Source organism: Arvicanthis niloticus, chromosome 3 (genome assembly GCF_011762505.2).
Source record: "Arvicanthis niloticus isolate mArvNil1 chromosome 3, mArvNil1.pat.X, whole genome shotgun sequence".
Classification (NCBI taxonomy): Eukaryota; Metazoa; Chordata; class Mammalia; order Rodentia; family Muridae; genus Arvicanthis; species Arvicanthis niloticus.
Window position 1 is genome coordinate 1778145 of NC_047660.1, and position 23224 is coordinate 1801368.

Below are 23224 nucleotides of genomic sequence, written 5' to 3' on the forward strand. Positions count from 1 at the left end.
ATGTAGTTCTAGCCAGCCACAGTTACTCACTATGTAGCCTACAATGTTCTCAAACTCATCAATCCTTCTGACCAAGTCTTACAAGGGCTAGGATTAAAAGTGTGATCTACTATGCTTGAACTCACTAGTTCTCTTTATCAACAACAATTATTAAGTGGATTCCAAATTGAGTTAAAGAGTTAAAACACTGCTAATTTCTCTAACTGTTCCTTATAAGAGAGTGTGAGTGCATCTTCTGGTGAGCTGTTAAAAGGGGTTGACTTGGGTTTTCTATTGCTGTAATGAAACACCATGACTAAATGGAGCTTGGGGAGGAAAGGGTTTATTTCACCTAATAGCCTATACCAGTGGTTCTCAACCTGTGGGTCACTACCCCTTTGGGGGCAAATGACCTTTTCACAGGGATTACCTAAGACCATAAGAAAAGGTATTTACATTACAATTCATAAACAGTAGCAAAATTACAGTTAAGAAGTAAGTAGTAACAAAAATAATTTTATGGGATCACTACAACATGAGGAGCTGTATTAAAGTGTTGCAGCATCAGGAAGGTTGAGAACCAGCTTATAGTCTGTCCATCACCAAGCAAATCAGGGCAGGAGCTTGAGGCAGGAAACAGGAGGCAGGAATTGAAGCAGAGGTCATGGAAGAGTACTCCTTACAGGTTTGCTCCCTATGGCTTACTGAGTCTGTTTACTTATACCATCTAGTGTCACACTGCACTGGGCTGGGGGCTGGGGGCTGGGGGCTGGGGGCTGGGGGCTGGGCCCACCCACATCATTCTGATTCTTGCCAATGTAAAGCTGATGAGACACCAGCCAGCACAAGGACAAGGGAAGAAAAGCAAATCAACAGAACCCAGTAAATTCTTATCTATCTACAATAAAATTACTTGTCTATGCCCAGAGTCAGCATTGACTCTCCAATACCTTAAGATTGATGCAATGTGAACAAAGACAGCACTGCTTTCTCTGCACCATGCCTCTTCCTCACTCGTAAGAACACCAAGCACGCCTTCTGCTCAGGGAAGGGAGAGTTGGCCACTGAGCCATCGTCTCTCTATGATAAGTTACACAGCTTAGCAGAAAGCACACGTGACAGCTTCAGAGCCACAAAACCTTACAGAAGACGAGTTACAGAGAAATGCTGAATGCAGAGGGGGGTAGAGTGTTTCAGTGAAGGCTGGTGGGCCTTCTCACCAGCCCCTGGGAAGCCTGAGGGGCAGAGTTGGGCCTGCCCAGGAAGGGAAGTTCCGCTAACTGCTGCACAAACAGTATTTCCAGCTGAGGATAGCAGGCATTTCAAGCAGATATAAACATTACCACAAAGGACTAAGGAATTATCATTATTTTTCCTTCTAGCAAGTATCAGCACAACAAACTACTAGACCAAAGCACAATGCTAGTAACATCATTTTCAATTCACATAAGAGAGTATGTTCCTTTAGCAGAGTTTTTAATATACACCTCTGCTCGTTAAAGTGCTTTTATTTTTAACTTTGTTTTGGAGCTAGGAATAGAGCCCAAGGCCTCAATTCTGAGTAACACATGTAAGCCCCAGAGTGTGAAGAATGATGAAAGAACATAACTACACAGTAAATCAGTGTACATGCGTGTAAGAAATTATGTTCTGCACACTTACAGGTACCCAAGAAGCATACTATTGTTTCTGCCATTAACTTTTCTTTTTTTTTTTTTCCAGAAATGTGCCCTATCACTTTACTATCTAAATACTGTGGTACATAGTAATGTCTTTTTCCAAGTCATAAATGATGAAAGAGTAAAAACCACAGAGAAATTGGGAAAATACGATCAGCAGCCAACACAAGCAAGCCAGAGGAAGGGCTGAGAGCTACTGGTTTGGAAGTGAAAACATTATATGAATACACCCATGGCAATATGGTGGAGCCACACCTGGAGAGTGACATGCTACTCCATTCCCAATCCAATCATAAACACGGCCTCAGAAGCCAGACTGTGACCTCAGCTTGGAGGAGGCAGGCAGCAGAGCCCTCATCGGCAAGCATTCAATAGAGACTCACTTTAGAGTCTCTATTGCAAATAGTGGTGCTGATTTTAGAACATTTTGGCTACTAAATAAGTGGCAAGTTCCACAGAAAATGAACTCACCAGAAAGGAACCATCACTTGTTGCATGGGAGATATTCATATGCACAATTATCTGCATAACTGAACTCTGACCTATGTCTTTCACTCAAATAATTCTTCCCACTTATAGAAAGACAAGGAGTCCAACAATGAGACATGCAAAGTTATAAAGGCAGCAATGCTCAAACTTACAATTTAGGGTAGAAACTCTACAGAAGTCAAACACAAAGGAAGATAGACACTGAATGCTTTCTGACAGAGATTCTTGGTGCACTTGTATGCAGGGGTGTAAGCAACAAAGTGCACAAGTAAAACTTGTCTATTTTCATGTGGAAATTTCCCTCAAAACATTAACAAGTGGGCAGCCAAGAGATGGATAGGGAGAAAACAAGGGGAGAGTCTTTTTTATAGCTTTGGAAGCGGAGGATGGTTAGATGAGGCTCCTTATAAATTGCAGATGTTTAAAGACCTCTGAAATGCAACAGTGTTTCCAAAGAATGGCTAGTAAGTAGCCATAACATATTATTGTGATTAAGAGATAGAAATGTAGCCGTGGTCCAGGTTTAAAGCTCGTGTAGAAAGAAAATGATGCACAAGAAGCTGCAGGTTAAATGTGTAACTAGGATTGATCCAATCAAAGCAGCAAAAGCACCGCAACATTTGAAGTGGCTGTTAACGACGTGTGGTTTTCACTTCCCATACTTTAACTGCTCTTTAGAGTCTTACTCAGAATGAGTGAGCATATTTATTTCTTCTAGAAGAGCCAACACAGATCCTAAAAGTCACATCACTTCCTCTTCAACTTAGGGCTTCTGAGGTAATAACAATCCAAATAGTATATATATATATATATAAAAAATGAGAGCAGAAATATCATAGTCATCCAAAAAGTAACCACAAACCACATGAGGTTAAGATTCTCCTGTGCACATCCCCTGCTACAGTAACACTGTCCCACAGAAGCCAGTGGAGCAAGGCAGCCATGATGAAAAGGCTCATTGTGTTCCCAAAGCACATACCCTGTACCACATGTGGATACTGAGCACTTGAAATATGGCCAGTGTGATGGAGAAACTAGGTTTTAAGTTTAATCTTAAGAGCACATGTGGCTCCGGGCTTCCATACTGAGCTGCAAGGCTATCAAGGAGAACACTCATTGGATTTGCAGCTCTGCTGACCACTCTCACTCTCCTACCAATCATCTGTAATTTATTGAACCATTACCTCTCTCCTCTCTCCAGATATCTACTGAACCGTTATTCCTAAAAAGACGGTACACTAAGCTTCTAGCACTTCCTCCGAAGAAGCAGCATGAATGACCCATATTAGGTACTAAGATGCAACTACACACAACTTTTTACTTGTCGACCTCCTCAGAGGCAGTGGGACTCTGATCCACACTGCTCAGAGCTATTTGGTGGCCTTCCACCACCACCCCACTCTCTCGTTGTTCCTCTTGTGGAAAAGCAAAAAGAAAGGAGATTAAATAATACAGTTTTAGCAACACGATAGCTTCCCTTGTAAGGGTTACTGGGCAAGCACGGCTTTATGGTCAATGACCTCACTGCTGAGAATCAGCATTGCCCATGCGCTATAAGACAACTGTCTCAACCTGGGGTTAATTCCATCCTGCAGCGTCCAATTTCTGACATACGTGTTTTAACCATCCAGATTGGTTCCTAATACTGTATAGTGAACACTTTTCAAGACTAGAAAATTAATAAAACAAAAATAACCAATGCAAACTAAGCTGAACAGAATTCCCAGTAAATATCAGAGTGGGTTACCACCTCTACTGATATCTAAATTAGACGGCTAAGGTACTCTTTTTCAAGTTAAAAAAAAATAAAAATAAAGCCAGACTAATGCACACAGCACCATATTAAACAGTGTGTTTACTGTACTTCCCACAAGACCCTGAGAAGAGCAGGAACCAAGATCAGCAATGCTTTTACTGGCACTTGTCGGTGCAGGGAAGACAATCCTGAACATTTTCTGCCCCTTCGCTCCATACCTTGAATGTTCTTGAAAGCGCTGTGCTCTTAGCTGGGATGCCACAAACACGGATGACGCAATGGCCAACAACTGGTCTCTCTCACTCGGTGTTAACGTGTGCCCTGTAGGAAATGAATTGTCAGTCATATCTGTGACATCAACATCTGCACCTTAGAGTCATCAGCCAATCAGAAAACATTTGCACTTCCCTCTTAGAGTTATCAGCCAATAAAAGAAGAACTTTACCAGGCCTATAATAGCCTATAATAGACTCAGGATTGTACAAGAAGCAGGTGATGGGGTATAAGAAAGCTAAGTAAGAAAAGGAAAAAAACAAAAAAAAAAAAAAAAAAAAAAAAAAAAAAAAAAAAAAAAAAAAAACAAGCCGTGCTCACAGGAAGCTCACTGCCTAACATAGGAATTTTTTTTTTTTTTTTTTTTTTTTTTTTTTTTTTTTTTGAGACAGGGTTTCTCTGTGGAGCCCTGGCTGTCCCAGAACTCACTCTGTACCTTACCTGTCTATCTGAACTCTGAAATACAAGGAAGTGTTATTGTGTATTGAATCTTTTAGAAAAAGAAAATAACTGTTTAGTTTACAAACTATTAAAAATAATAAAAGTGGGGCTTTTAAGCTGGCTCAGTGATTAAGAGCATGCATGGCTCTTTAGAGTCTAGTTCCTACTACCCAGGTTCAACAGCTCAAAACTCTTATTTTTATTTTATCTATGTGTAGGAGTTTGTGCACATGAATGCAGATGCCCATGGAAGCCAGAGGTACTGGCTCTTCTGAAGCTGGAAGTATAGAAAGCTATAAGCTTGATTTTAAAATTTGAACTTGGATACTCTGGAAGAAGAGCAAGTTTTCTTAACTGCTGAGCCAGGAAACAGATTTAAATAGGTGAAGAAAACAAAACAGCCATAAATGGGAAAGCCAGACCAAGATCTTCAGGAAGCACACCAGCTTCTCACACCTGCTTCCTGTCATCACTCCTCATCCATAAGCTCATGAATGCATCTACCTCTATGCATGCAGTCAGAAGGCAGATCAATCAATCATTCAATTAACAAACTTCTCTCTTCCACAATTTCTCTCCATACTAAAATTTAGTTGGCCCTGGGGGCAGTGGTCTAACTTCTGACCAGCTTCACATGCCCAAGGGCCTTTCGGCAGGTAACCAACTCCACTGGCTGAATTGAATTTTATAAGAATCAATGGGTGTCAGAGCAGGTCAGATAATGCAGAGTCTGTAGTTAGCACACCTCTTGAGAGCACTGAAGCAACGGTGCTGTCTGCTACTAGTCATGTGACAGCAGACAATCACATGGTACAGTAGGAAAAACTGGAGTTCTGAGCTAAAGAATCCACTGTGTATATAAATTTATTTGAAAGAAATAAAGTGACTTGAACATCATTTTTAAAAATAAACTAAAAACACTCAGAATGTAAATATAATTATTTTTCAAGATCTGTAGCACATTCTTCTACAGAAAGGTAATTCATGAAATGGAAGGGTGTGGAAAACCCAAGCAATCCATCCATTCCTGTTGGGACAAATCCAGACACTGAATGAACCATTACAAAACATGGGACCTCATGTCTGATTCTAGGAAAGATACCCTCACTGACTTCATAAGCCACAACCCTGTGGGCCATGACATGTCACTGACATTCTTCTGACACTGGGACAGCAATGAAAAGACCCACATGATCTTTTCTAAGCATGCTCACAAAAACAGGACACTGGCTGCCTAAAACACTTAGAAGAAGAGTCCTCCAAGTGTGTCTCAGGGATGACGCAGGGCCCTAGCAGCCCTGCCCAGGCCAGCAAAACTAGAGCAATTTTCCTATCTGCTTTTTATTGACCCTCATTTTCAAGGTGAAGTATTTCTGCATTTCTTCCTGGAATCTACTTTTGGTTCTAAACTCCGGCATGCAGACTATGTGATGACATCATTGCTCCCATGTCAACACCTAATGGTTTTATTACAGTTGTTTACAAATGAACCATTGAGTACACGCCAATTCATCAGTAACATACTAAGATCAGTAAATACATAAGCTCTTTGGGGCACAAGAGGACTGACTAATCAACTTCATGGGGACTCCCAGTAACAGTGGGTCTATCCTCAGCAGCACACAGGACAGAAAATATGATTAACATAAACACATACTTTCTGTGTCCAATCAAATTCTTACAAAAAATCAGCAGCTTCTCAAAGGAAAACAGATAATCCTGATACTGCTTTTGAAGGGGGTTGAAGTTAAAGTGTAACAAAGTACCAGAGAAAGAGATCTAAGATGTTCATACTAGTCAACTGAAATTATAGTTCTTAAAATAGCTTGTTCATTTTATCCTTTAATTTCAAATCATAGAAAATTTGCTTTTCAACACTCAAATGTAAAAAGTCAACAAGAACAATTTCTTCTATATCCCGTTTTTAAATTTTAGGTTCAATCATTTCAAAGTTTAAATCTAAGACCTTTTTGTAAAAGTGCCCTCAGTTACAAACAGATTTGAGGAAATAAATAAATGTAATAGAAAATTTTAATGCAGTCAAAGAAACCAGCATTTGCCTATGAACACTGCTGAGATCAGGCCAGATGGGAAACAGATGGGTAACCCCAATGGCGCAAAGTGACCTGGACCCAGACATATTGAGAAGATCCTGGACTGGCTTTTCTTGCCACTTCCTGCTGTCTTTCAGGAACATATATCAAATAATCAAAGTTGATGGCTTAAAATGTAGCTGAGATTCACTTTGGGTTCCACTTTCTGGGGAAGGTGAAGGACAGGAGATGCTAGCCACTCAGAGAAAGAGAAACTGTCATAACAATAACCTCAGAGAATAAAATGTGAGGTAGGTGTTGGGAATGGCCAATAAGGTGTGTTTGCTGACACCTTAGAGGCCATCTGACGAGATGCCATTGAAAAGTTTGTGGCCTATGAACTGGAATCCCAGCCCAACCCAAGGAATCCTCAAGCTGTAACTGAAACCCATATTGTCAGGGCTTGAGATGAAGGTCACTGTTCTGGCCTACCATGTACAAGTCCCTGTACTCTGTCCCAAACAATAAAGGAAAAAAAAATAACTAATGCACATATGAGTTCACAGAGACCGTGACGGCATGCACAGGACCTGAAAAATTCAAGCCAGACAAGATCCAAGCAAGAAGGTAAAGTAGGTACAGAGTCACACCCCTAACCAAAATATTATTTGCAATTGATAGGTGCTGGAAGAGAAAAACAAAACAAAACAAAACAAACAAACAAACAAAAAAAAAACAGTTTTCTCCAACGGAGTAACACTGGGTACATCAACCATACTCCAGAACAAATCTCAAATCTCAGGCTCAAGAGTAGTTAACTAACACAAAATAGAGTCCATGATTTTTTTTCTGCATTTTGTTGTTGTGGTGGTGGTGGTTTATTGTTTTTGTCCTTCTTATTTTGTTTTCATTTGATTTGTGTTTTGCTTCTAAGAAAGACAAAGAACATAAAGTTACTTAGAAAAGGAAAAAAAGGAAAAACCCTAGAGTCAGTTCCCATGAAAATGAGAGCTGAGATTAAATCACAGTAAAAGGCTCTTCTGGCAAATTATGACAGTCAACAAGGCAAGATACCTTCTGCTGCAAGCACAGAATCTATGCTGGCAATTCCTTACTACAAAGAAAGTATAGTTAAGTGTCCAGTGGAAAAGTGTGCTCTCTTCTAAGGTCATTTTCTCAGCTAAAGCAGATTGTGGCTCCCAAAGAATTTGCAATATTTTACATAATTTTAAATGTCCACTAAGTATAGTCATCAACTCAAATGAAAGATTTTGAATGCCTCTCTCATGGGCTATGTACTCATGTGTACATTCATGCTCACATAACTACATGTGAATACAAACAAATGCTCAGATACATAAAATTTGTTCTGAGAGTCAACTCAAGGGACTACTTTTTCCTTCTGCCCACTATTTCCTATCACGTTACCAACACAAATGAATTATCTGGGCAGATATGGAACCATATGGAAGTTCTGAATCTACCTTACAACTTACTGTAGCTTCTAAACTTCACTAAAGAGGATTAAGCATTAGAATCAAACAGGTTGAGTTGTTTATCTAGACATGTGTATACGTGTCTTAAAATTTCCAGGGCATTCCTCTCATCAACACCATGGATAAGATTCTTTTCATTGATTAAACAAGTGTTCATATAGTGTCTCCTGTGAGTTGTTACTCAGGAGACAGTAAGAAGCAATGACCTAAGTGGTTGTGACTTCAGGTTAGTAAATGTTAATGAGATAATACTCCATTAAAAAGCTATAATCATGGTCAAGATGTAGTTTATCCTATATTTTTGAAATGAATTACTATTACTATTCATTTTAAGAGTAAAAATAACAGAAATTCTTAATTTCTCAATACTAATGATAAAGCCTTATTGTATAGTCTGACCTAAAAATCACTTTGTAAATGTGTTCAACAGTCACTTTCTGTACTACAACTTGTGCTTTGCTTTGTTTTATATTTAACTTGATGTTGTCAGGGATCAAAATTCAGGGCTTCACACACCCTCAGCAAGGGTTGCTAATCTACACCCCAAGCCCCTAAAACACTTGAAATCTAACAATCAGCCTTTGTATCCCAGCTCACTAGGGATTTATGTCTAGTTATTCCTAGAATCCCAGCTAAATCACTGGTTTCTACTGATGCTGACCAGGTCTTCAGTGCTCTATCTCCAACTTGATTTGGAAAAAAAAATACCTTCTGAAACTTAGAAACAATCTCTGACAACTTGTCAGTGTTAAATTTATCATGAGGATATTTTCTTCACCCAGAGTACATTTTTTTTTTTACATCTAAAGCTGTTACCTGAGAGACGGCTCTCTAAGATCCATATGCACATGGCTGAAGCAAAGCTGTTACCTGAGAGACGGCTCTCTGAGATCCATATGCACATGGCTGAAGCAAAGCTGTTACCTGAGAGACGGCTCTCTAAGATCCATACGCATCACGGCTGAAGCACTGCTAGACTCTACACATGAGCACATATCACACACACATATTTTTTGTTGTTTTGCTTTTAAGAGAAAAGCTGAAGATGGTTACATTCATGAATTGCTCATGGATACTCAAAAACATGAATGTTAATGATCAAGAATACTTCAAAAATGTAATACAGCAAATGGAACAGAAGCCAAAAGACCTTCACTCATAATAGAAAAGTTGTGTGAAACAAACAAGAATAAAATTAACCTGATGTAACTCAACAGACTTCTGAGAACTAAATAGCTCAGCACATACATATACATACCTTTGAAGCCGTCAGGATACACTTCAGAGAGAAACTTAGTGCTGATGTCCCCTTTCACAAAACGTGTGTTGACTATCACCTCCCGAAGCAATGGGATGTTGTGTGTAACACCTACAAACAGAATTTCAGACTGAATTGAGAACTGATAAAGTGCTTGTCATACAAGTATCAGGATCTCTGTTTCACTCTCATGTGACAAATGCTAAGTATGACTGTGTACACCTGTGAAGCCAGTGTTGGGCAGGCAGAGTCAGGAGGATCCCTGGAGCTTGCCTTCTAGGCAGTCTAGTCAAATTAGTGAGCTCCAGGTAAGTGAGACACTCTGTCTCAAAAAATAAAGTACATAGCAACTAAGAAAGATACCATCATTGACCTGTGACTCTCTCTTTCTCTCTCTCTCCCCTCCTTCTCCCCTTCCCCTTTCCTTTCCTCTCTCCTTTTTCCTCTCTCCCTCCCTCCCTCTAAGAAAAACCCAATTACTGGTCTCTTCTTACCTAATAAAATCATTTAAAAACAAAAAACAAAAAGAAACCACCCACTGAAACAGATCCATTCCCCACTCTACTTGCAGCTAGGCATGTTAACAATTCCTGAACAGAGAAAGCAAGTTGAACACCTTTCTTTCATTTCCTCCTCTTAGGGGCATCTGGATGTAGCAGGAACTTCACTTTAGCAATGTAAATGAAGCAGACCAGCCCCTACCTGTGTGTGCATGTTTATCCCCTGAAATGACCTCACTATCTGGAAGGACCAACAAACTAATTACATCAAAACCAATTAATTGTATCAAAATCTACATTTGTACATTTCCACAGTGTCCATACTACAGTATCTAGACACCTTGGTTACTGTGAACTTGAGGTTTACATATGGAGACACAGGTTTATCTTTTCAAAATGACTCTCCATCCCTTGACTAATTAATATTAACAACTTACTATATCCTTCCAAGCATTTTTTCTATGCGTCTCTTTATTCGAGACCACATTAACAATTTATATAAACATATGAGCATCTCTGTTCCCAACTCAAAAAATACTATATATCCAAACTGGCTAAAATTTAATTCTCAAACTACTCCACCTACCTCAAACATTTAAAGGTAATAATTTAGCTCATAGCCAAAAATTACTGCTTCTAAGAGCTTAGAATACCCAGAAACAACTGTATGCCTGAAGTATGCCTGGGTATACTAGACTCATATAAAGACTTTTAATTAAAAATAAGACAACAACAGCAAAAACAAAATAAAAAACACTTTCATTACTGAGGTAACAGAAGGTCTACAACACGTCTGATGGCCTAAGGAATCACTGGAAACAAGGTGACATTCATTTATAAACCCAGCGTTTGATAAAATACTTAGACAAACCAAAGGGGTAAAAAATTTTAAAAGCTTCTTGAAAAGGGTGATGACACAAAAGGGATCAGCAACTAGATTGTATATTATGAATGGACAAAATCAAAGCACTTGAAAAAAGGATCTCATCTGCCAGAGAGGTATCTGTGCACAGGAAATGAGCCCAGCAAGGTTCAGAAGAGAAACATGGGGCCAGATCTGGGGATGGGAACTTGGGATCTGGATAGAAGAAGGAATTTGACCTGTTTTGAGAATTTTGACAAGGCTGGGGAGATGACTCTGTAGTTAAAAGCAGTTGTTGCTCTTGCAGAAGACCCAGGTTCTGTTCCCAGTACCGACATGGCAGCTCACAAATACTCAAAACTCCAGTCCCAAGGGACCTCTTCTGAACTCCATGGGCACCAGGCACATGCATGGTGCACATACATACATACACACAAAGCACACATACACATAAAACAAGTTTTTTTTTTTTTTAAATCAGAGAATTTCACTGTACACAAAGCAAATGGTTGCCAGTGAGCATTTGTGTAGAAACGACTGCCAGGAGGGCATGCAGGTCAAAGATGCAAACCCAGCCAATGCAACTCAAACTCTAATGCTGCCTTCAAGGCACAACAGGGCACAAGAAAAAGTCATTGTCCCTCCAGAACAATGAGAATGGTAGTGAGAAGCAAAGCATGGGGACATAGGTTCATGCATTCTGAGGCAGGACATTGCACTGCACGGGGTAGAACAAAGACAGCAAAACACATTCTTTACAACTGCATGATGTAATCTGCCCAAGCTGTGGTGTGCAGCAACTGGCTGACAGTGTCCGTGAAAAAAAGAAGTGGAGTTTGAGAGAAGTAAAGGATTTAGCCACAGGGTGAGTGGTTTTGCTGATGTCAAGGTCAGGACTTGGGTCAAGAATGTCCTAATCTTGGGTTCTACAATGCAACAGAAGGTGCTTCAGCTGACATGGAGAGCTTGAGAGAACAAACCTTCACTTCACTTTGAGCAAGGCAGATGCCTATGAGAAGACAGGCTGGTGCTATCTGAATGATGCCCAGTCTATTACCTGCACAGTAGACATTCAAGCCCTTCCAGGACCATCAAGAGAAGGAATCAAGAACAGCAGGAACAGCAAACACAGGCAGGATGAAATCAGCACTGCACACTGCCACAGGGACCACAGTACAGACCAGCACTGCACACTGCCACAGGGACCACAGTACAGACCAGCACTGCACACTGCCACAGGGACCACAGTACAGACCAGCACTGCACACTGCCACAGGGACCACAGTACAGACCAGCACTGCACACTGCCACAGAGACTACAGTACAGATCAGCACTGCACACTGACACAGGGACCACAGTACAGATCAGCACTGCACACTGACACAGGGACCACAGTACAGATCAGCACTGCACACTGACACAGGGACCACAGTACAGATCAGCACTGCACACTGACACAGGGACCACAGTACAGATCAGCACTGCACACTGACACAGGGACCACAGTACAGACCAGCACTGCACACTGACACAGGGACCACAGTACAGAACAGCACCGCACACTGACACTGGTATTACAACACCCAAAGTGTACAAGAAATAACAACCCCTGGAAGGAAACAAATTCATAATATGGAGTGCAGTAGTGATTTAATTCAAAGAGAGAAAATTAATTGCTCTTACATGAAAATTAACAATTCAGTTTGTCCTTTCAGAAGACACTCTCCCCCAAGCAGCTACCAAAATAGTAGATAACATAAGTGAGGCAGTCTAACTTCTACAATTATTGTTCCAATTAATAAAATAAGATGTTTTCCTACATATGTAATATGTCACATTTAGCTTAACTGAGTTTCCTTTTACAGTCTAGTCCAGGTTTCTCAGCCCTCCACACTGCCAGTGTGGAACAGTTAGCACAGACCTGCCCTCAGCAAACACATGGCTTAAAGATGCAGTTTATGATAACTTGGACAAGATAAAGTTACTTTCTAATACTGATATCTAAAATGCTGAAATAAATGTAAGTAACCGGATGAACGAATGAATGAATGATACATTAACATTCAATTCCATATTCATAGTTGAATGAGTGGTGGCTTTAGGAAAGGCAACCTGAATGGATTGTGAACAAGTATTTCTTACATCTAGGATATCCAACAACAGAGCCAAACACACAAATGAGTGTCTACTTTTTCATTATAGCATTTTCTTTTTTAAAATTTTAAGTTAGCATACAAAGTATTAGGTGCTCTAGCAGCCTTACAATGTATACTCACAGTTGACTGACCTGGCCTCTCCTCTTTCCCCTCTGTTCTCAGTCTCCTTTCTGCTTTTCTATCATGTAGGTACTTTATACCCTGCCCCCATCACCTCAGAACTTCTCTTTACACTCTATTTGTCTCCTTTCTGGCTTCATCCACATTTGCACATGTTTATAAACACACACATATATACAAACTAAGGTGGTCATGATCATATGAACAAGAAGATGGGGTTGGTGTTTATATGAGTCTGTGTTACCCCCTTAATGTAATTCTTTCCAACTTTATCCATTTCCCTACATTTTTCATAATTTCATCTTTCTTTACAGCATAGTAAAATTTGATTATATCTATATGTATCACACTTTACACATACATTCATGTATTGATGGGCATCTAGGCTGCTTCCATTGCACTGAAGAATTTGTTTTAATCTTTTTAAATTATATAGTAAATACAGCATAAAAAAATACTTAGATTTCACTAAATTTCAAGAATACATTAAAACTCAAATACATTTGTCCTTAAAGTTCTCTGAATAACAAACCACAAACTACTGTGTGAAATCAAACTATTATCTGTTTTCCTTCTGTAAAGTACATAGTAAAATAGCCCCCCCCCCTTTTCATGTATATCTATTAACACAACTAGCTGTTCCAAAAACTAATGCCCAGGATCAAAGTCTAAAGCCAAATCAGTAATAATGAGGAAACTGTTCCACATACATAAAGCTCAAACATCAGGTGGAAGGAACGGTGAGAATGAGAGGTACCACTGTGCACTTAGGCTGCATTCTTCCCATGTCCCAGAAAAGACAATGCCATGGAGTGAGCCCCTGTGTAAACAGTGGAGTATTCTTTGAGAGTTTACAGCCTCAGTAATATCATTAATCACATACTTATAAAAATTATGACTCACAGTTTTAGAAATTAGGGTGACCTGTGCCAGAGTTCACCAGGTCCCATCTGCATGGGAAATTATGACCAGGACACAGAGGGAGACCCCTGGAGCAGCCTTCTGACTGCCTGCTGGTTCCAAAACAGCAAGCCAGACACTAGCTGTGCACTTCACCAGGATCAAACAGAGGCTGAGGCCACCACTTCTTTCATAGGGACTTGGAAATTAAGTTTAAGGTAGGTATACTGTGCTCTAAATTTCTTTAAAGTTTTTAGAAACACTAAAATTTCTATAATTTTTCTTTTACAAAAACTTACAAATAATTGTGAAGTTAGGGAAGGGGGATGCCCACATTTGACCAACGAAGCATTTACTTAACAATAATATAAATTTTTTTTCCTTTCTTGCCCTTTACAAAAGCTTTAAAATCATCTGTCCTTTAAAATTTACCAGGCTAAAAAAAAAATAGACATCAAAAATAATAGTGGGAAGGGAGACTTATTTAAAAGAAAAAACCTTATTCTGTAATACTTTCAGAATCTTAGAAAGTTGGCAAAACTAGTATAGATAATCACTGTCCACCCTTGACCCAGGCTCTGAATCTGGGGGCAGCTCAGCACATGTCTGTGCTTGACTATATGTATAGACCACAGACCACACAAGTCATTTTCAATGTAAACACTCTAACATAAGTTGAAGACAGAATAGCCTCTAAGTATCTTCCTGTACATTTCCTAGGAGGAAGATAAGTCTCTTCTGCGATCACAAGTGTCTATTTAATCTATAAACTTGATTCAAATTTCTCCAGGTGCCCCATTGATGGCCTTGACTACAAAGGAAAGCCCTTTTTGCCCCGGCCTAGGATCCCATGCAGGATCCTGCTGCACTAAGCAGTCTCAGGCCCTCTGGTTTCCTTTGATGTAGAAGCTGCTGGCTTCTCCTTGTGCTTATTGACCTTGACTCCTCTAAAGATCACAAGCCATTTATTTCGTAGAGTCTCTTTCAGATTGGTATGTCTGATATTTCCTCATGATTATATTAAATTTACCTATTTTCTGTTGTGTGTGTGTGTGTGTGTTTGCAGAGAGGGGGGTGTGAATTACCACCATAGGCACAGACATGGGTTACCACCTCAACAGTGGCGATCCCTGGCTGCTTGGTAACATTGCTAGCATGAAGCAGTCCCCACGGTACTTATTAAGTATATTTTAAAGAGCCACCAACAAACTATGCTGTTCTTCCAATTTCCCCATTAACTTCAGCATCTACTGACTTTTTCATAGTTTATCTTCTCAGTGTAATACTTTTTCTACATGGGTTAAAATCTATATAGAGTAACCACGCCATCTTTTTCATTTATGTGTATTCACTGAGCTGCAGACTCCCAGTCTTTCAGTTTGACCAGTGGGGGCCTCTTCAAGCAGATCCTGTGTATTCCTAACAGATTTGTTCTTCAGCTTTTCCTTTGTTTGTTTTAAGGTTTGCACAGGGTATGTCACACTGTAGCCCAAACTGTCACACCAATCCTCCTGCCTCAGCCTACCAAGTAAGTGGACTCCAGGATGTGGTGGAATGGCAGATGTGAATTAAGTCTGGCCTGAGGCCACTCCTCAGCACAGCTTTCCTTTCCAAGAGCAATTCAGGCTCATCTTATAATCCTCCTGAAACCAAGCCTGGACACACTTAGTCAACTGAGTGGACAGAAGCTAAATGTGGACAAGCACACACATCTCAGGACTACTGTCCTCCAGATGTCAATAGTGCCAAAATTTAGATCCCTCAGCTGGAGAATGAGCATATGTATATATACATGGAAACACACATGCACATACATACAGACGCATGCACACACACCTTTACATAATCAGTAGTCTATTTTAAAGCCCAAGAGTTCTCATGGACACCTCTTGACTCAACCTCATACCACACACAGGGTTTGTTTCACCCCCAGGCATTCATTCCCACATCTGTTACTGCCTTTCTGACAGACAGAAACTTGGTTCTTATTATCCACGATACATGTATTTATTTCCTTAGTTCCAGAGTGTACATAAATTGGTTTCAGACCTCCTAACTCATCAACTATGAAAAATAAACCTACTAACTAGAGTTTAATATTTATTTAGACATATTTTCTCTTTAGCCTGGGGATATCACAGTTACTATACAGTTATTTGGGTTAGGTCTCTCCACCCTCATCCTTCAGCATGATTATGTCACTCATCTGAAATATGTCCCAGTAGTTGCTAGGAGTCCATTTTAAGTGTCCAACCCCAAACATCGATTAGTCCGATATTAAAAAATGATCACATCAAGAGTCCCTCCATTCACTTGTTTCCCATTCCCCGCCACCTCCTGCACCTCCTGCCAATCATGTATCTTTGTTTGTATATCTGTATGTACAAATGTATGTGAGTGCCCACAGAGGCAAGAAGAGGATATCAGATTCCCAAGAGATAGAGTTATGGTGGTTGTGAGCCAACCAGTGTGGATGATGGAACCAAACTCCAGTCCTCTGGAAGAGCAGAGCCCAAAAACGACCCAGCAGCCAGGCTTGCCTAGGGGATGTTCTCAGACCTCCACTGGTCATTCAAAATTATATTGTACAACTGAATCTGATAGCAAAGTTGGTACTTACATTTAGTATATAATTTACTCCTCAAAGCAGCTAAGAAATACCCACTTTGCAGACTCCGGTGCAAGAGTAGCTTCTGATTCAGTTACCACTGCATTCAGAGGGCTTGTATGAGAACCTGGTGACAGACCCTCAGGAGACAACTGCATTTACAGACCACCTACTGCCTTCTCTGAGCAAAGCCATTAGATGTTCCCAGACCCCAAAGTCATCAGCTGTAAGGCCAGGATCCACCTCCACACATCTGTAAGTGTGCTACCTCCTAACCCTGAAACTCATAGACAGTGACATAACAGACTCATTCTCCCAGTGTGGGACAATGGTTCTTCACAGTCCCTCATATCATGTACCATGCAAAACTGCAAGAAGCCACGGGTCAGACTGCAGAGGGTCAAACACCTTTGCCCAGTGTTTAATCTGTTCACACTTTTCTCATTTTTATTTAAACATGGTAAGCAATTCTCTCGTGAAATTCCGTAACTACAAAGCCTTCAAGCTGTTCTCTAGAACTGGACAGCATACACAGCAACAGAAAGGCAAGTGTGAGGTCTTACCACGGATCACATAGTTGTCCAGTGCGTCTTCCATCCTCTTCAGGGCTTCTGCTCTGTCAGACCCATATGTGACTAACTATGAGCAAACAAACAGAATGGTCTGTAAAGCCAGTCATGTACCAAGTAACCAGGCCTAGTAAGTTTAATACTTCCTACCACATTCCCCAATATGTCTTTTCAGTTTTATAGTGATCCAATTTTTTTTTAATATAAAATAAGTCAAGCAAGATTCCTTTAAATAAACAAGTGGAAACCAACCTATCTCAGACGTTCCTCTTACATGTCATAGTCACAGCAGAGAAATACTTGAGAACAAAGCAAACAGGTTCTTCACTTGATAACAAACAAACATGTTGTGTAAACAAGCACAGGAGAAAGATTAAGGAGAAGAGAGAACAGAGCCTGAGAAACTGTCACAGTATGCCAGCACTTGACCCAGCACATCAGCACATGGCACAGCATGCCAGCATGTGACACAGTACTCTAGCACATAGCACAGAAAACCCATACATGGTACAGCATGTCAGCATCTGGTACAGCAGACCAGCACATGGCACAGTATGGGGCTGGGGACAAAGTTTATAATTTCCCTTGTTTTCTCTGCTTCCAAGTTTGACTTCCTAAATAGCTAAAACTTTTGTAAGTTGTAAAAGAGCCAGTAAGAAAGTAAAAGAAAAAGCTAGACTGTCCTTAAAATTACTGGGTCAGCCAGAACATAACATAAAAACTAAAGGTGCTGGTTAAAAAAGAAGACTTTGTCTGCAAAGTCCTTTTATATGTAATCTCTATGAATTTAAAAGTAAGATTTTAATAATATATATATTAAAGATTTTTCTGATGTATATCATTAAATAGTAGGTTGTAATTATTTTAGTAAATTTTGTAAGTTCTTCAATATAAAAGCAGTTTTGCCACATGGTAGCACACACCTTTAAAGCTAGTACTTGGGAGGCAGAAGCAGACAGATATCTGTGAATCTGAAACCAGCCTGGTCTAAAAAACAAGTTCCAGGTCAACCAACTGCATAGTGAAACAGCATCTCAGTAAAAAAAAAAATTATTAAATAAATTTTTCACATATGAGCCATCTAGAAAAAGTGTAGGGCATTTTTCTGGACAGACGTACATTCATCTAAAAAAGAAACAGTTAATTTGAAAATTAATTTGTAATATTTTATGTATTTCTACTTTTATATTATGTTTCTCTAATAAGCAAAACATCTAAGTTTTTTTAAAAAAACATTAATGGTAAAACTATAGTGAAAGAAACTACAAGGATTAAAATGGCTTGTTCCTGCAGCTACAGCTACCTACGAGAGCACTCAGGGCACTAGAGATGTAGGTCACAGCAGAGCCTGGCACAAACTTGCAGGACTCCTGTTTCATCTCCACAAAACTAAAAGAAAACTTGATGTTAATTGGACCTTGAAACAAAGCTACTATTCCAGAGATAAGGCATTTTCAAATAAAACCTTCAGTTTATCTATTGCAACATTTTACAATTTATGAGGTCTTAATATTTTAGAGACTCATGATTTTCAACTTTCCTCTGCAAAGTTAAAGTTTAAAAAGACACATGGGCCAAATCCTATTGTACTTTTCTATAAAAGGTAACTGGATTGAGTGGTGGCTTGGCAGTGCGGTGCCTGGGAGATGCACCAGGCCCTAGGCTCCAACCATAATGTAAACAACAAAAGTCAAACCCACTCAAATTCAAGACTGGAAAACCTCCGAAGGGCAAAAGTACTCTTAACAAATATAGGACCAGTTTTTCCACAGAACCTGACACTCATACATACCAATTACTGGTTTGTTTAATTAGAGTACATTATTAAGAAAAAGGCTGTGATCAGGATGTAAAGTGAATTAAATGAAGGGAGGGAAGGAAGGAGGGAGGGAGGGATGGGAAAAGAAGAGGGAAAGAGGGAGTGAGGAAAGGGAAAGGGAAGAAAGAAAGAAAAAGAGAGAGAGAGACAGAGACAGGGACAGAGAGACAAGCAGGCTCAACATTCAATTCCTTAATTAAATATGAGTAATGTTTTACAAATGAAACTAACTTTTGAAATCATAGGGTCGTAATAGATGCTGATGTCACTTCCTGGTTGGATGCCACTGTCAACTCGGACCTAAGGGGAAGAAAAGAAAAGGTACATGGCTTTATATTGGGAAGATTTGTTTTATTTAACGAAAAGCTGTTTTTTCATGGGGAAAATTGATAATAAAGTTTCAATCTCAACATCTTTGCCTCTGGAAAATAGAAAACAACCCAGACACATAATGAGAGGCTGATCTTTGATCTCTAATATGCAGTACAGTTTATAATTTTTGTTCTTTCACTAAAAAAAAACCAAAAATTAAGAAATGGGGAAGAGGAAGGCTTCATACATCCTTACTCTAGGGCACACCTGCACCTGGCTGCCTTCTGTTGGGATGACGGCCCTCTAAAGCTCCCACCCACCTCAGAGTCCTGGTTGGCCCTGGCCAGACCTCCTCCTCACATGGCCTCCGAGCCACACAAACTGGACAGGCTTTTGTGTCCGCAACACTTTGCCTTTTTCCCCAACCCTTCAGCTGTGAGCGCTGTTTTCTGTTACTGTTAGCCCTGAGAGGCCTTCATGTTTACACAGCTTTCCCTGTGGCTCTGCTCTGTGAGGATCCAAGCTCCAATTAAGAGTTCGGATTCTGCGCTTTTCATCTTGGGCAGAACCGGCACAGATTCAAAATATCCTTTTGAAGCCGCTGTTTGCTGTTAACCAGCCAAAAAGTTAGTTAGTGTATCACCAATCCTTGTTTTCCTCTCCCAGCTTGATACCCGAAGTACAGCACAGAGGTTAGCCATGTAAAACTTTGAATGAGCATCTGCCAAGGACAGAGCATTTATTAAATTATTGTGACCAAGTTTTGGAATCTGAAGTATTTAAAAGCTAGTCAAAATATTTTGGACTGACAGGCACATCTTAGGGCTTGAGGATGGAGGAATTTAATCAAAGGTTCTAGAACAGCAGGATGATGCCCCACGTTTTAGAGGTGGGATAGAAGAGAGGAAGCTCATGGCTGACACCTTTGTGAAGGAGGCTTCCCAATAAACAGCAGCTCATCTGTTTGTGGTAAGAGAGAAAAGGTCAACACAGCGGCTGGTAGGCCTTTAATATTTTAATTTGGGCAATTATCAAGGGACCACATGTAAAACTTCTTGTCTAGAGTATCCACGTGAGAATGGGTGATGGCTTTATTACATGACATCAGAAGATAAGTGAAAACCACACCACTCTCTTCTCTGTAAGCTTTTAAGGAGAAGCTTGTAACAAGCCCAGGGAGCACTTATTTCTGTATGTGCAGCACAAACAACAACCTGGGCCCATGTACCCGGAGTTCCTACTTGAAGGTCTTAAAGTGAAAGCCACTCCACATTCAGAAAAGATGTGTGCAACCTTTATTTACTGAAAACATTCTTCCAGGCATAAATTTTATAAAATTTGGTGTTTGTTAAAAATAAGAAATTAAAAAAACAAAACAAAAAAAGAATTTGCCTGCAGCTGTGAACTCAGAAAAGCAACACTGTATCTTCTCTCAAATATAAATGGCTGTTGATAACTTGGTTAAGAGAAAAGACGCTGTCTTCTCAGTTCTGGAGCCAATAAGCCAGAACTACTCTTAGCACAGCGTCAGCTTTATACCCACAGCGCATTGCCAAAGCCTGTTTATCACTGGAATTGCTGCAGATCTGAAGCCCTGGCTTTCAGTGCACCCAGTCATCTGTAGCATAGCTAATAACCAGCCCACTAGTAAAAGAGTACAGGAAATAAGGAATAGTATTGTATTCCCCTGAAGTTCATAAGACAGCTCCCATCATCTTAAAGAATACATTAGAAATGCAAACTATCAGCGGTTGCTTATCTTTGTTGTTTGCTAAAATAATTAAAGAAATATGTCATCTTAAACACACAGGGTCAAATCAAAACCTATCATATATAATCAGCACACACAGGCAGATCAACATTCCCAAAGAAACTGTATAAAGCAAAAATAAAAAACAAACAACAAAAAAAACCCTCAACTTTTAACTCACTGATTATGTACATTTTTCCAAGTAATGGCCAACTATATATGTCACTTCTAACAATTAAGTCCAGCACTTAATTGACTGTTAGAAGTGACATTTCTTTGACTATTTGTGTTTATTGTCTTGCTTGTTCCTTGATTATTTGCATCTATTGTATTACTAGTTCCTCAAACTAGAACTGACCTTAATCAAAATGATATAAACATGTAATCAAAATGGTATAAACACATAAAGGAGGAGGGGGGATGGGAGAGGGGGTTCTAGGGAGGGGAAATGGGGAAAGGGGATGACACCTGTATTGTAAATAAATAAAATATTCAAGAAAAAAAAAGAAAAAAATCAATTAAAAACCAAATTTGGTGCCCATTCCTCCATGCACACAAAGCCTACATAACTGTCACTGGCCATTTCAAGAATGAAAGCAAATGAACCTCCAAAGCGCAACACCAGTGTGATCCAAAAACAAATTCACAAACTTGGAAGATCAAAGACTACAAGGAACAGCCTCATCTCTGCCCCATGAGCACGTTTCAGTCTTAATGATGTGCATGAAAGGTGTGAGTCAAAAGTTAACTCTGAAGTATTTGCTCTTTCTTGTGACGAAAACACCCAAGATCCAAAACTGGCTTCCCTGTGAAAAGGACACGTCTAGTTTTAACACAGTGAAGGAGAAAGAGGACCACACTGAAAACACCCATGCATCCCAATTGTGAGGTTCTCAAGTCGGCCTCCAGATATCTCCAGAACAATTAAAATTGCCTTTGTCGGACAAAAAGTGGACTCTGGAAACTATGAGGTGGCTCCCAGCCTTCATTATCAAGTCACCTCTTCCCTCAGCACAGCTCCCAGCCCTCCGTGTCTCCCCTCAGCACAGCTCCCAGCCCTCCGTGTCTCCCCTCAGCACAGCTCCCAGCCCTCCGTGTCTCCCCTCAGCACAGCTCCCAGCCCTCCGTGTCTCCCCTCAGCACAGCTCCCAGCCCTCCTGGTCTCCCCTCAGCACAGCTCCCAGCCCTCCGTGTCTCCCCTCAGCACAGCTCCCAGCCCTCCGTGTCTCCCCTCAGCACAGCTCCCAGCCCTCCGTGTCTCCCCTCAGCACAGCTCCCAGCCCGCCGTGTCTACCTGACAAGTGACAGCCCAATATGATTAAATGTGTCGAAGGGAGGGGACTCGTGGGCCTCCATGACAGGCCAAAAGTGATCACCATGGAGATACATAATTACAGCTGTCAACGCGTCTACTGTCCTGCTGACATCAATTTGATTGCTCCCAGCAATAATGATAGACAAAGCTTAGTGCGCACTCTCCTGCCCCCAATCCCTTTATCTGTTCCTTGGTCCATTTAGCTGACATGCAACATTCACACACGCAAATAACAGCAGTAAGCAGAACATTTAAGGCATTTTAATTGTTTTTTCTTTCTATGGATGGATCACAACTGCAAATGTTATTACATAAAACTCCTGCTGCAGCATTAATTGAAGAAAGATTTGGTGGGACAAAGACTGTAGGGGGTAGAGTTTGTCCATTATCACTTGGGCTTTCAACAGGTCTCACGTTTGAAAATTGCAAATTGCAAAAACTTGAGAGGGCAAAATGTTTGACATCCTGTGAGCTATTACAACATGGTGGAAACTTCTAACAACTAGAGTAATCATTATGGCTTCTTATTTAAGACTTTTTTGTTTGATTAAAAAAGTGTTTAGATATGTCCCTGTGACACTTGCTCTTGTGTGCTATTTAGCATTACAGAATGCCTGCTCAATCTTTACAAATTTTTTCTGCCTCCAGGCTTTGAACACAGCATGGAGTCTCTGGGCCTAGAAAGGGTCAAGTCCCTTTAGAAAGCACATGGGCAAAAAAAAAAAAAAAAAAAAACAGTTTAAAAGTGAAATAAATCATATATCCAATAACATCTTCAAATTCAGAATTCTTCCTGTAATCTTTCACCATCTTCTTAGCAGCCATCAAACTCAGTAATCCTATTCACAGATGGTGTAGCCTTTTCACGCACAGCTAACATAATGTCATCTATAGGTGCACTCAATACC

General features: G+C 40.2%; 1 protein-coding gene across 3 annotated transcripts in view; it reads right to left on the reverse strand.

Moving 5' to 3' along the window:
* The window catches only part of Pcca (propionyl-CoA carboxylase subunit alpha), a 300754-nt gene that overhangs the window by 142709 nt on the left and 134821 nt on the right, over positions 1-23224 (reverse strand). For all 3 annotated transcript variants that reach the window (XM_034498630.2, XM_076930527.1, XM_076930528.1), the window contains exons 15-18: positions 19171-19239; positions 17115-17190; positions 9405-9515; positions 4122-4224 (exon numbers count right to left, since the gene is read on the reverse strand). In XM_034498630.2, the coding sequence (XP_034354521.1) occupies positions 4122-4224; positions 9405-9515; positions 17115-17190; positions 19171-19239 (359 nt within the window). The remainder of the gene's footprint in view (positions 1-4121; positions 4225-9404; positions 9516-17114; positions 17191-19170; positions 19240-23224) is intronic.